This window comes from Gopherus flavomarginatus, chromosome 4, assembly GCF_025201925.1.
Source record: "Gopherus flavomarginatus isolate rGopFla2 chromosome 4, rGopFla2.mat.asm, whole genome shotgun sequence".
Classification (NCBI taxonomy): domain Eukaryota; kingdom Metazoa; phylum Chordata; order Testudines; family Testudinidae; genus Gopherus; species Gopherus flavomarginatus.
This window is the reverse complement of record NC_066620.1, coordinates 57,346,392-57,361,602: the sequence shown is the minus strand read 5'-3', so window position 1 is coordinate 57,361,602 and position 15,211 is coordinate 57,346,392. Positions and strand designations below refer to the sequence as shown.

Here is a 15,211-nt window from a genome sequence, read left to right as displayed (position 1 = left end):
ACTCTTAGGAAGCAGTGTTTCTCCTTGTTCTAATAATCCTATACTGGAAGGGAAGGTTGTCACTGCTGGTCTTGCAGGGGGTACTGAAAGCCTTGCAAATATCAATTGCAAACCAAAGAAGCCCAGTTCAGAAGGGAGTTGAAGGGATAGTGCTGTGATTACGAAGACCATTGTTTGTATGGCAGAACACGCTGCTTAGTCCCTACCTAAGCTTGAATAGGAAATTCACAATGCAGCAATTAGCTGGACAGGACAGGAAGGCTATTGGGGATCATTCAGATCCTGCTTCTAGATTTAAGGGAGAATTGTGCAGCTACTTTGTTAGGCTCATTCTTCTCAGTGTTCTTTTGCGGGGAGCGGGAGGGAGATGGGAATGACTAGAACCCTCCATTCTAAACATTGGGACATCTGGATCCAGACCCAAACTTCATGGCTGGCCCTGCCCCATACAGTGGTCCAGACTAAAACCTCAGATCTCAACTTTGGGAAGTTCAGCTCTGGAGGGTTAATGGTGCAATGGGAATTGGAGCTGTATAATTGAAAGCAAGATTTGGCCCTATCTAGTCAGTCTTCACAAGTGCTCGATGAGGTATTAGCCTCACTTTACAGCTGAGGGAGACAATGAGACAGAGAAGTGAAGCAATTGTTCCAAGGCCACATAATTAATCAGTGGCAGAACTCCGGGTGTCCTAACTCCCATCCTGGCTGCATTCCTTCAGGTTGTACTGTCTCCAAAACAAGACCGACTCATTTTTTAGTCAGAGCAATTAGATAGGAATGAGGCGATTATTTATTTGAACTGTGGTACTTTGAGGAAAATCCAATTCTGTGCTTGTTCTCTAGTCGCCATTGAGAATCAATAGCATCAACAATAAACGGCACCAGCTGGAATGATCTGACCAATGATCTGATTAAAACTGATTAAGCAAATCTAAGGTGCTAGGCAAAAAAAATTGCCTTTTGTGTGTCACAAGCAAGGCTCAGTGTCGCCTCGTCTTAAATACTTCAGAACTTGCATGTAAATTATACATCCTGTAGCCTGCTTATGCAATGCATGATGCTGTCTATGCCAACATCACTAACGCAATAAAAGCAGCCAAGACACAGGCATAATTAAAAAGCTGCAGTCTCAGAAAATACAAGGCAGCCCCTCCGAGTTCAGCATTTCCATAGCAACTATCCCCTGATTAATCCCATTTTCCTGTCCTTGCTAGAATGCACTGATGGAAAACACTGAACATTAGACAAAAAAGAGACCCGCCAAACCTCAGCAACGCAGACAAGCCGCTAAATCCTTTCTCACCTTTTGGTACCAAAAGACTTTCTGAGGTGTCCTGAACTCTAGCATGTCAGACCCAACAGCTGTGCCAGAGGCATCTGTTGGCTGGATCTAGAGTCTGGTACCTGGTGTCACAGGAGACATGTCTGTGGACAATGTAGTGTCCTGTGGCAACACTGATCTGTTTACAACACTGAGGTTTTCCATACTGATTTCCAAAGCAAGCATGCAAACATTCAGACTCCAAAGGTAAGAGCAGCATCTGGAGGGTTTGTACTATTGTCTCATCTCTGAGCTAGTGAAACTCTTGACAACCAGAGGGCTCTAAGTTACATCCCTCACCTCAGCTGAATCACTGACCCTTTGAACTGGGCCAACCACTAGTTGCAATGATGCTAGGTACCCAGACCAAGAGCTATTCCCAGTGGCCAGAGCACATGACAGTGGAGTTGTTCTTGGGTGCACCACAGACTCACTCTCTGACCGTGGTGAGGTCAAGGCCTCAGTTTTCCCAGCTGTAAAAGGGGGATCATATTCTATGGCACAGTAGGTGAGGACTAAGGCCAAGTCGACACTACACACCTATATCAGTATAGCTGCATTGTTCAGGGGTGTGAAAAAGCCACACTTCTGAGTGAAATAGTTACATTTCTCTACCCTCTCCCCTACCCCTCTCCCCCCCACCCCTGTTTAGACAGCGCTATGTCAACGGGAGAGCTTCTCCTGCCGACATAGATACCACCTCTCGGGGAGGTGGATTAACTACCTCAGCATAGCAATGTCTTCGTTGAAGTATTACAGTGGTGCAGCTGCAGCCCTGTATGTGAAGACAAGCCCTAAATCCACACTGCTATACTTGTCTTGCAGGTGTTTTGAAGCTTAATTCTTTAATATGTGTAGAGTTCTGTGAGACTGAAGAAGCTAAGAAGTGCAAGGGACTATTATAATATTGATCAGTGAATAACGAGCCACCATGCAGTAATGTATTCTAGTTGGTATAAATTACCAGAAAGACACAAATTCTGAGGAGAATTCCTGTGGGTAATTCCTGTAGTAATCATAGTCCTGATGCTTTTATCACTTGGCATTAATGCAGGTGATTCACATGATACTTTGATAACATTTCCAGTGTAATTCGCCAATGATTAATTAGGCCTTGATTTTTAACATGCTGCTGTTGTGGAACTTTCTAAGGGGCAAAGTGAAGTAACCGTCTCTCTGCCTCTGAGTGTTGCATAATCACTCCTAGCAGCATGTTAATCTTTGTTAATCACTCCTAGCAGCGTGTTAAGGAGAAGCAAAAACTGGCACCTGTCACTCAAACAAACCTGAAAAAAAACAAAACTAAACCTCTCTAGGGTTTGTGTTTTGGTTTTTAAATCTACCTTCCTCCAAAATTTTAAGGGCTAAACTTCCCTCTCTGCTCCACTCTGCAGAGCTCTTCTCTACAGTGCAGAGCTGAGAGGCAAATTCTAGCCATGCACAACAGCCACGTTTTAATAAAGGATATTTATTTATCTTTAATAAAGGGTATAAAATGCTAGGTGTTTAGCTTAGCAGTGTGGTCCAATGCATAGGGCATCAGGCCAAGGCCATGGGCTTGCTGTATAATCTTGGTCAGTCATCTGACTTCCCCGTGCCTCAGTATCTCATTGGTAAATTGGAGATGATGCCTACATTCATTAAGTGCTCTGAGATCTACAGGCAAATAGTGTTATTGTTAGAATTCAGCCAGGCCATGTGAAGGGCTAGCTCAGGCAGCTCTGTTATGGCAAGAAAAGCTAATCTGATTGATCTTCTGCCAATGCAGTGCTGTTTGATCTTATCCTGAGTGATCTGTCCCCAGTACTACTCCTTTTTCTGAATTTGTGCTGGTTTTGCTTGAAGAACCAGATGAAACAGGCTTGTCCACCCTCCCAAGTTAATCAAATGCTGCGTCCCCCTTCCCCATGTGATGTAGACACATTTTCAGCTGAACATCTACATTTTCACAAGTAAACCCGGCATTTGTGTGAGCGTGTTGGCTGGTTAGAGATCTTCCTAGCTTGGTACTTACACATCAGGTAATGTCTGTGTGTGCCTAAAATATATCAGCCCAGCAAAAATTGGGCCTAATAAATATATAACTACATAAAATCCATTGTTTATATTAAGGATTTGGTAGATAGTCTCCTTGCAATCTCCATGTGTGATATCAAGGCAGTTGAGATCAGCTAAAGTACTTGAGCTAGCAGCCCCCAGGTTTAAATGGAAGAGACTTAGAAAATTTCAGTGAAGGTTCAGTGAACTCACTCTCCTTCCTTTCCATGCCTGACAGATCCTCAACCTATTGCCCATCAGGGTAGTTTGTTGACTGAAATGCTGATCTATTTTCCCATGCCTGGTGTCTGAGTAAGTCTACACTGTGTTTTGAAGCCCACTGCAGGAAGTCTCAGAGCCCAGATCTAGGCGAGGTATTGCTAGTAGAGATAGAAAAGTGTTCTCACCGTTACACAAGGCACTGGTGAGGCCTCATCTGGAATACTGTGTGTAATCCTGGTCTCCCATGTTTAAGAAAGGTGAATTCAGACTGGAACAGGCACAGAGAAAGGCTCCTAGGATGATCAGAGGAATGGAGAACCTGCCTTATAAGAGAAGACTTAAGGAGCTTGTTTAGCCTAACAAAACAAAGACTGAGGGGAGATATAATTGCTTTCTATAAATACACCAGAAGGATAAATACCAGGAAGAGAGAGCAGTTATTTAAGTTAAGGGCCAATGTTGGTACAAGAACAAATAGATATAAACTGGCTATTAATAAATTTGGGCTTGAAATTAAGCAAAGGTTACTAACCATCAAAGGAGTGAAGTGCTGAAACAGCCTTCCAAGGGGAACATTGGGGACAACAAAACCTAACTTGTTTCAAGACTGGGCTTCATATGTTTAGAGAGGGGGTGGTATGAGGAGGTTACCTACAATGGCATATGGCCCATCTGTGAATGCTAGCAGCAAATATCTCCAGTGGCTGGAAATGAGACACTAGGTGGGGAGGGCTCTGAGTTACTAGAGAGAATTCTTTCCCAGGTGACTGGCTGGTGGGTCAAACTGATTGCTACATTTGGAGTTGTGAAGGAGTCAGGGAGGGGTGTCACCTTCCTCTGCAGCATGGGTCACTTGCTGGTTTGAATGAGAATAAATGGGGCATGCTCTGTAACGTGAAGTCTTTAAATCAAGATTTGAGGACTTCAGTGACTCAGTCAGAGGTTATGGGCCTATCACAGGAGTCGATGGGTAGAGGTTCTGTGGACTGTGATGTGCAGGTCAGACTAGATGATCATAATGCTTCCTTCTGGCCTTAAAGTCTATGACTTGGGCTCATGCTGTGGCACTAAGAACAGCAGTGTAGACATTACAGCTCAGGCTGGGAGGGAAATGGGTTTCAGATCTTAAGCTCCAGCTTGAGCCCGAATGTCTACACAACTGTTTTTAGCGCTGTAGTGTGAACCTGAGTGTGTAGTCCCAGGCTCTGAGACTGGCTGCTGTGGGTTTTAGAATGCAGCGTAGACCTGCCTGAGAGAGTGGACCGAAGGAGAGATGGATCAGCTCTGTGGAATAGGAAGGTTTTGATGTAGATGATGGGTAAGCCTGAATTATTTTGATTGGTACTAAAAAAATAATAATCTGTCTCCAGCTTCTGTTGAAGTCAGTGGGAGTAGGACCTTAAATCAGGGGCAGGCAACCTCTGGCACGGGTGCCGAAGGCGGCACACAAACTGATTTTCAGTGGCACTCACACTGCCCTGGTCCTGGCCACCGGGCTGGGGGGCTCTGCATTTTATTTAATTTTAAATGAAGCCTCTTAAACATTTTAAAAACATTATTTAATTACATACAACAATAGTTTAGTTATATATTATAGACTTATAGAAAGAGACCTTCTAAAAATGTTAAAATGTATTACTGGCACGCAAAACCTTAAGTTAGAGTGAATAAATGAAGACTCGGCACACCACTTCTGAAAGGCTGCTGACCCCTGCCTTAAATTATGCCTGCTCCATGACCGTGGGAGAAGTGATTTTTTCTGAGTAGAGAGAAGTGTAGCGAGTAGACCGGTGTCTCCCCTTCTGACAGCTTTCTGATGGATGCACTGAGGAGCTGTCTTAGTTATTTCTGAAATCCAGAAAAAGATGAATGAAATGCACTGGTGAAACCCTGACAGGAGCAGGAGGATGTGAGGGTGATGTGGGGGGAGGAAGGAAATCCAGGCTTCTCAGAAGAAAAAGGAACACATCCTTCAATGAAGACAAGCCGCCCAGTTACAGCTGGGAGAAGAACATTTGAGATTAGAGACAGTCTGAGCTACCTGCTTTGTAGTGACAATAGTGTTGAAATTAGGTTACTGTCCCTCCCATGCTACCCGTGGTAGTTATTTACATACAGGTCTACAAAATGCAGGCCTCATCTCAGTCTGGAAAGAGGGGCTGAGCTGTGGTGTATCTAACGATGTAACTGTTATTTCTTGGTTTTCTGAGCACTACCACTTTAAATCTGAAAGGACTTGGCTCTCTGCAGAGCCAGGCAGCCATTTTTGTGTTCAGTCCAGTGCAGACTTTTATAGAGGGTGTCCACATCTGTCACTAGTGCTCCATCATAGAGACTTTACTTTTGTTCTTTATTCTCTATAACGAGAATAAAGGTCATTCTAAGTGAACAGCTCCGTTGGCTCTGAAAAAAGACAGCATTATCCAAAAGCAAACAGGGAGTGGGAGATCTGGATAGAAAGCTATGTGGAGGTGGGATTTCATGCCCTAGCCCCTCTCCCACTGGTTTTCTTACCTATGAAACAAAGCGGGATGTGTATGAGAGAGAGAGAGTTAATGAGCAATCTTGCACTTGGACGTGTCTCTGTTTTGATGCATCTCGATTAAGGCTATGGGAATTTTTAACTAGTTTGCTGAAAGGATAGTTCCCAAAGAGTGGCAACGGCAGTATGATTTTGTTGCTGAATGGCTCCTCTCATCATCTTCTCATAGATGGAAAGTGACTGGCAAACATGGTTCTGTCCATTGTTCGCAATGCCCTAAGGGGCTGATATTCAGAACTGCTGAGCACCCACAGCCCCTCTGAACATCAGGCCATCAGTCTTCACATGAATTTCATCTGGTGTGCTGGATGGAGGGGCCTGGAGACTTAAGCCCTTTCTTTATGCTGCATCTATTTGAAGGTTAGCCAGTGGCAGTGCTTCACAATATCAGTATGGCTTAACCCTGACCTGGAGGGACCACCACTCTAGGCTTGAAAGGGTAGTTAATTTTCCGTGCCCCTGTACACCCTTGGCCTTGTGGCTAAGACTGCTAACATGGTGTCCAGTTAGTGCCATCTGTTGCAGTGGTCTTTGAAATATGGGCACTTGTCCACTGGGAAGAGGACCGAGACCACTATAGTATGCAACATGGGCAACAAAACACACACGGTAAGTATATTAACTTCCACATTATGGTGCTATTTATCCACAAGTCTCTTTCATGGGCATTTTAGTCTCTGTAAATAGCAGTTTAAACCGTTAGCATTAAACAGCACAAAGCCTCAACCCACCCACCCCCCACACAAAGCACACGTCACACCACAGCGTCCCAGTTCTTTCTAAGAACCAGTTTGTTGCTGGCCCGTGGCAGGTCCAGTCTTTTCTCTTCTTTCAGCAGGTACAAGCAGGTAGGGCATATTCACAGCCTGGGTCACCAGTAAAGTATGATTTAGAGCAGCCACAAGCAAAACGTCAGAGCATCTGCAACGACAGAGGTTCAGTGAGCATCATAAACACACACAGTAGGAGAGGCTGAGCTGAGCCCCTGTTATCACAAAACAGTGAAGAAAGGACTCTCAGGAGACAAGGTACCACTCAGCTTTGGCTTTTACATACTGGACATATATCTATAAATATATCCTTCATCTTGATGTTCACAGCTGGGCTCCTTTAATGGTGAACTACAAGAAGGGCAATTATCTCCAGCTGCTTCACACCCAGTGGCTGGAGAAAGCAGCATCCCCACTCTTCTCACCACTGGTCGAAGTGCCATCTTCCACAGTAGCATCTCATTCTACCAATGTTTTCCTCCCTCCTCGGGATTGGCCGCCCATCACGACATGCTGGCTGTGCCAGTCCTAACCCACGTCATGTTTGCCTCATCGCTGGTTCTAAAAGGGATCAGTGAAGGTCTCCATCTGCTGCTCTGCACCTCCGCTCCGCTGAACAGACGCACGCATTGGTTTAAAAAACAAGAGAAAAGAAAAGTGAAAATGGAAAGATCCTTCTGCCCACAGCTGCCAAACACAACCTCTCGCCATGTTCCTTGGAACACCCTTGTCCCAGCCATTACAGCTGCTGTGGAATCCCCTGTTCCTTGTAGCCTGTGGGGGTGGGTGGGAAGGGAACATGATTAAAATGTGGGTTCGTGGTTCGCAGCCTTGGTGACTGCAAACAAGCAATCAGCAATGGGTCACGTTTAACAGGACCCACCCCACTGGTCAGCTGAGAAGGAGGAGAGAGAGAATTTTCTCTGTCACTTCTTTCCCCCGTGCAAGGGCATGAGTTGTGGGGGAGTTGGTTTTGAGGTCATCATTGTTGACTTAGCCCATTTTGGGGCAGATTAGTAATTCCCTTTTCTGATGCGCAGTTCTGACAGGAAATTGGGCCTGGGTTATAGCTTTTGCAGCCACATGTGCATTGGGGCAGGCTGACAGGCATGGTTTGCAGGACGCAGAGCTGGCCCATTCAGAGTGCCTCTTAGGGCATTGTGAAAAGTACACTGGGGAGCAGTGGCTGCAGCTCCCTCCCTTTGGGCTGGCCTCAGAGTGCTAGGGGGCAGACAGGGTGAGGGGAACTGGCAGTGCCCCCATCCTGCTCTGCCAGGATCCCCTTTGGGATGGGTTTTATTATCTTTCAGATCTCCCCTTAAAACTCACCTCTGATGTGGTGCCTACAAACACTTGACAGCAAACTGGGCAAGTGGTGTGCTGGGACTGCAGCTTATTTTTCTGACTGTAACCATCTCACTGTTCCCTTGTCTGTTTCTTGTATCCACCTCTTGCCTCATCATAAACGTAGAGCGTATGATCTTGGGGGGAGGGGCTGTCTTTTGTTAGCTGTGTGTACAGTACCTAGCACAGTGGGGTCCTGATGGGGGCCTGTAGGAGCTAGCACAGCACAGTAATAACAGGGTGTCTATGCTGCCCTGGCCTTGCCCACGTGCCATTGCACTCACGGAGTGCAAATGTTAACATTCTGGCTGCCTGCTGCATGCCCTGCCCCTCACAACGTGCCCTTGTAACAGCAGCCACACTGGCCTACAGGGTACCCATGTCCCTAACACAGATTTCCTAATGGCAGTCTCAGCCCTTCTGGTTCACAGGGGGCTCCCAAACATTTTCCCCAGGGCAGTGCATGTGGGTTCATGTTGCCATGAGTCTTGCTTTGAAATTGGGGATCAAACCCATCCTACAGCCCCCAGGAAAGCTTAACCAAAACAGCCCCATTTTGACTGGTTTCCACCCAAAGCCATAAATCCACCCAGGTCTTGGTTGAAATTTGGCTCCAAGCAGCTTGCTGAATGGTCTGTGAATCTCTGGAAGGGAAGCCGAGGGCCTCCATCAAAAATGAAAACAGGTCTTTCCCCTGCTTTCACAATGAAGGATTTCCACAGTGCTAGTTTTAACCCAGCAATTCTTTTGGCAGGTTTCCCCTGTGATGACAAGCATCACCCTAGGTCTGGCTGTCCTGCTCAGTCTGGAGGCATGTGCACTGGGTGTCACAGGGCACACAACTTCCTGGAGGCAACATTTCTTCTGGTGGCTGACTGGCTTTTCTGGTCCTCCCCACTGCCGGCTCTCTGTCTAACTGCACCTGCTGTTAGTAACTGTAGTGTGTGCAGCGGCAGGTCTGCCTTGAGAGGGAGATTGCAGAAGTGCATATAGGGCAGGGGTAGTAATGGATGAGCCTATGGGGACAAAATTCAGTGGTGTTCTGTGCTCCGCACACCCCGTCCTGTAAATGTGAACTTTGCTGCCTACGTTATTGGATGCATGTATATTATTTTTCAGGAGGACAGAGTTAAGGGGAATGAAAACATTCCCCTATTACTCCGAAGGCATTTCAGCAGCTGCAATTTTCAGACACTGCTGGCTGGCTTAATAACTTCTGTGATACTTTCATCTGAGATGCTAAAGGAAAGTTTGCATGTTCTTTTATTTAAACTTGTATGAATCTAGTGCTCACTAGAGCGTGCTAACAAAAACCAGACAGGAGCTGTGCAAACTCCCTTAGACAGCCGCTTTTCCAGGCTTAGCTGAAATACCCCTGGCTTTTTCCAGGCATGGCCCTCTCTCATAGAGCTCCCCAGAAGTGCCAGATTGTAGGGTACTCTGGTGATGGGGACAAACATTCACTAGAGATTAAGATGAGATGTAGGTTATGGGCTAATAGACCAGGATTGGAATACAAATCTCAGGCCTCCACCAGTGAGCTCACCCCTTCATGCTCCCTTCCTCAACATCCATGTTTCTGTGGTCTTGCTGAACTAGCACATCTGAATCTCATGCATTCTAATCAGGGCACAGCGGTGCTGATGGTAGTGCAAGGAGTTGCAGTGAAGAAATCAATTGCGCTGGGTGGCTTCTCGATTCTGATATAAGACAAAGGAGCAGGAAAGGCTTCTCTCATTACGTCCCAGGCCTTGCCCACCCTACTCCGATAAAGGTAACCAGTCACTGTTTGCTTATGTCATCATCAAGGAAGCAACGCACTAGTGGCTTTTCCCTATGGTCTATAGAAATGCAGGAGTCCAACCAGAGGACTTCAGTACCCAGCTTTAGACACTCCAAGAGCTGGGACCCAATCCCCTATTCTTCCCTGCTTCTTGTCTTCTCTTCCATCTTTCTCCTGGGAACACAAGAACTGCCTTCCCAGATGGTGCCATGGGTTCCTGTGTCTCATTCCTCTGGGAACACAGAATTTGCCCTCCTGGATGATGCCATTGACACGTGCTCATGAACTTGGACCTTTGTAGCTATTTTTCCACACCTGGTGGTTGAGTTGGGGGTCTATTTGGGGCACAGCTGCAGGTAGAACTCCATTCCCTGTGACTACTCCCCAGATGGCTACGGTCAGGGGAGAGGGGCAGGAAAACCTCTCTCCACTTGTTTGTCATGATGGCACGTGACCATGACGGCATTAGTTCTTTTAATTTTATCCAGGTGGTCACAAAGTCTTTACTAGAATTACCATCTGACTTTTCCCAATAGAGCCGATGGTTATTATAATGGCATCAATGTGGAGCTCATCTATTTAAGAAAATAATTGTCCTTATCTCTGTCGCCAGAAGCAATGGAAATGTTTAAAATGAAATAATTAAAAATGCAATTTCCTTCTTCCCCCCCACCCCCCATGTGGACAGCGAAACTAGACTGGTCAGTATAATTTCTTGAATCTCAAGCAGTTTTCAAATGCCCAACATTGCAGGGGAATATTTAAATCCTGAAACAGCTTTCCACTCTTTCATTTTCTTTACATCATTGTTTGTAAAACCCTTTGAATACAAATGCTGAATGAAAACTACTGGAAAGTGTCTCAGTCTGTATCTTTGAGGGACTTTTATGACAAGTAATAGCCAGAGATAGAGATTTAAAAAACTAAACCCAAGATAGGAACATCCCTGCACATCAGAAAAATTCAGATCCAGGTGCAAATCTTGGGGCCTGACGTTAAAAAGGGGTGCAAAGAAAAGAGATTAGCACTCTTACTCAGGGCCAGCTCCAGAGTTTTTGCCACCCCAAGCAGCAATAAGAAAAGAAGAAAAAAAAATGCCGCGATCCTAATCTGCAGCTCTACCGCTGCCACTTCAGTATTTGGCGGTAATTTGGTGCCTGGTCCTTCGCTTCAAGAGGGAGTGAGGGACCCACCGTAAATTGCCGCCGAATACCCAGACGTGCTGCCCCCCACCATTGGCTGCCCCAAGCAGCTGCTTGCTGGGCTGGTGCCTGGAGCCGGCCCTGCTCTTACTATTTCTATGTCAATTTTCAGTTTTGTTCTACATGTTATAGAACATTCTGCTTTTCCAAACAGCACTTTCAAAGTAAATCAGGAAGGTTTCCTCTGCATATCTTAACTAGAACATGGGAATTAGGTTTGAAAGCAAGATTAAATGACAAAAAATCCTAAAAATGAAGGGCCTCTCTATGCACAGAAATTGCACTGATTTAAGTTAAAGCGGTTTAAAAACCAATTTAGTTAGACTAGTACAAACTCCTGTGTGGATACTCTTGATTATATCAGTTTAGCTCACACTTCTAAATTTACAGGTGCAAGGTAAACCAATATAAGGCCTAGTCTACCCTTAAAAGCTTTAATAGTATAATTATTTGGTTACGGGGGTGATTTTTTTTTAAGGAAGTAGTTATACCGGTAAAAATCCAGATTCGCATTCTGGAGACTATAGTGGTATAGCTATGTTGCCATAGCCCAGTAGAGTACATACAGCCAGGGGTTTTTCTGTCAGTGCAGGAACACCACCTCCCTGAATGCAGTGAGCTAGGTTAATAAAACCTCTCTTCTTTTTTTCACACCCCTGCCTGACATAGCTATGCCAATATACAAATTTTCAGCATTGACCTAGTGTGGATGCAGTTATACCTATGTAAAAGTGCCGTTTATTGATATAGCTCAGGGGTCGGCAACCTTTGGCACGTGGTTTGCCAGGGTAAGCCCCCTAGCGGGCTGGGCTGGTTTGTTTACCTGCTGCGTCCACAGGTTCGGCCGATCGTGGCTCCCACTGGCTGCAGTCCGCTGCTCCTGGCCAATGGGGGCCGTGGGAAGCGGTGCGGGCCAAGGGATGTGCTGGCCGCGGCTTCCTGCAGCCCCCATTGGCCAGGAGCAGTGAACCACAGCCAATAGGAGCCATTATCGGCTGAACCTGCGGACTCAGCAGGTAAACAAACCAGCCCGGCCCGCCAGGGGGCTTACCCAGGCGAGCCGCGTGCCAAAGGTTGCCGACCCCTGATATAGCTATTCCTCTTCCCATAAAGAACTAGCAATCCTATTATAAAGCACCCTTATACCAATATAACTGCATCCACACTAGGAGGATTGTGCCCCTTCACCATACCAGTATAGTTAAAGTGGTACAAGTTTCTAGTGTCAAGAGCTTTTAGGATTAAATTGAGTTACACACAAAATTGCACCAGTTTAACTAAATCAGTTTAACACCACACATTTAAGTAGACGGAGACAGCTTTGTGTATAGACTGGGCCTATGAAAAAATGCACAGGGACAAACTCTCTCTTGGCTGTGCCTGTAGAGATCTCCTACTCAGGTGACTTGGAGCTGTGCAAGGTCAGATTTTGGCTGAAAATGAGTAAAATGTGCTGAACTGAATCCTCAGGTCTCTAACTGGGGCAAACATTCATTGACTTCAGTGCAAATTTGCTGGGGTAGGTAAAACAGGATTTTAGCCACTGGAAGTTAAGAGAAGAATTAGAAGAAAAACTTACCTTGTGAAACTTTGAAGATGAACAAACGGAGACAAAGGAAGCATGAAAGAAAGAGAGAAGGGAAAAATATAACAATACAGGTAACATTCGAAGCATATAAAGAACTAGAAAAGAATAAGTAAATTGAGGCTATGTAGTAAACAGAGAACAGCTCCACCACAATTAAACATTCACACACAGGCTTTCTTTATTAATATCCTTCAATTTCAAGAAGCTGATTTCATCTTGTGATGGGAAAATCCCTACTTGCTTTTACGTAACTGGACCTAGGCCAATAACAAACTTTGACACTTCATGATCAAAATGATTATCTGACAAAACCTACATTAGCAATGTAGCCATTTCATGTGTGTTGGAGAAGGGGAACTGTTGAGATTGGGGTATTTAGGAAGCAGGACATTATCACACAGGAAGAGGTGTATCCTATTTGTTAAAGTAGGGGACTGGAAAACAAAACTCCTGGGTTCTTTTGCTAGTTTTGCTACTGATTTGATCTGTGCCCATGGATAAGTCACAGCAGGCACTCTGTGTCTCAGTTTCCCTGTTTATGAAATGGGGATAATGCTTACCATTCCGTCAAGTGTTGCAATGGTTGGTTATAATTAATGTTTGTAAAATGCTTTGCGAGTTTTATCCTATTACAAAGTAGATCAGTATTGGGTCTGAAAGTGCAGAAAAGGCTACTTTTACATACTTTTCTCTGGCAGAGGTGAAGTGCAGCTTTAGGGGTTTAAAAAAAAGTAAATAGAGGTAAGTAATCACTGTCTCCTCAAAATGTCTTTCATCCCAGGAAGGCTTTCTCAGTCAGATAAGTGGTTCTGGCTTTGCTTTTATTGTGTGTTTTAGCAACACTTAGCAGCTGCAGCATGAAGAAAAGAACGCTGGATCTGCCTTTTTAAAGTCCCCTACAATCTAAAAGTACAGTAGCGATGTTATCTTTCTGTGCTGCTAGCAGGTTCTGAGCACTGCAGTTAGCAAACGAGTGACAAGTGGACGGCATGATTACAGGTCATTTCTTATTACCAGTTGGTAATGAAGACTTGACAGCCAGCATCATAACACCTGTAAACCTTCTGAGATGTGACTGTGAGAGTCTGCTGCAGCCCATGAAAACCAAGTGTTCCTTGAACCCAGAGTAATTATGGCTGCAGTGATTTGTGGGCACAGACAAACAAATTGTAAGTAGAAAACAAGAGGCTGAGCTAGGGACTCTTTAAAAACCATACTCAACTTTTTGTCTATATCAGCTGGCTTATTTAAAGGGGAAAAGGTGTGAATTGACTCTTTAGCTCCGATATAAGTGGTTTTGATGGGCAGAGTGTCCGGTACATCAGAGAGCAGGATATTAATTTTAATGTGAATTTGGTGCTGTTGAGAGGTGCTAGATTGACAACCCTGTGGGCCAAAGGCTCAGACAGGTAAAGCACCATCAGCAGGAGGGCAACCTTCTCCAGAAAATGCTTAATCTGTGATCTGAACAAGCAACTCTGGCAGTGCTTGGGGAGCTTATTATCCAGGATCTGTCATTTTCTGTTGAAACCACTGACTTGGAGAGCCTTTCTGCTGCAGACAACTTGTCCACTAGGACTTGGGCTGAGATCTAACCCCAGCTCATTTCACATACAGTGACAGTCAGATGGTAAACAGTCTCAAGTAGGGTTCAACCTAGAGGTGAAAGGCTCCCCCCACAGACCATTACCAATCCCCTGAACCAGGCAGTCCCTTACTTCTTCTATCCTCACTACCTAGATATGGTATTGACTATTTTGTAGATTGCTTTCAACAATTAGTGTATTTTTTTTTACAGTGAGGCACTGCTAAAGCAAATGGGTGAGCTTCTAAAAAGGACAAATTTTGTTCAAACTATCTGACATTCATTTGGTTAACATTTGGGATGGTGGGAACATACCCCAAGCACTGATTTATGTGGGAGTGGGGGAGGGGGGGAACTCGCACAAAAACATCTGTCTGATTGGCCAGGTAACTAAAAATTAGCTCCCTTTCACTGTAGATCTTTGCAGCCTCCACACGGATGCAATCAAAGATTCACAGAGACATTAGTCTCTAAACACTGCTCAGAAGCTAGCAGCTGGGGAGGGGCTGGGTGGTGATCAGAAAGTCAGGAAGCTTTAGAGCACAAGGGGGCTGCCAAGGGAGAGTTAGCAGTCATTCTCTGGGATTAGAGATTAGGGAAGCCAAAGGGGAAAGCAAGTCCTGGGATCCTTGCCTAAGTGCAAGAGGCTGGCAAATGGCCACAGGTGACACAGAAGAGGCATCGGAGAGGAGCTGGCTCTGGTGGGAAGCCCTGACAAAAGGGCAGGAACTGGACATCCATGGAGAGGGATGCGTCTAGTTGAGAGGGATGTACGGTCAAGCCCAAGGAGGGAGAAAGTGGGTTTTTGTTTGTACTT

General features: G+C 45.3%; 1 protein-coding gene across 4 annotated transcripts in view; it reads right to left on the bottom strand.

Moving 5' to 3' along the window:
- Positions 1–1,936: 1,936 nt before the first annotated feature.
- Positions 1,937–15,211, bottom strand: part of STUM (stum, mechanosensory transduction mediator homolog) — an 84,806-nt gene continuing 71,531 nt past the window's right edge. For 2 of the 4 annotated variants that reach the window (XM_050948650.1, XM_050948649.1), the window contains exon 4: positions 1,937–7,504. In XM_050948650.1, coding sequence (XP_050804607.1) covers positions 7,464–7,504 — 41 coding nt within the window. In that variant the 3' untranslated portion in view covers positions 1,937–7,463. Of the gene's footprint in view, positions 7,667–12,418; positions 12,810–15,211 lie in introns of those variants that run through there. The other 2 variants (XM_050948651.1, XM_050948652.1) reach the window with 2 other exon arrangements.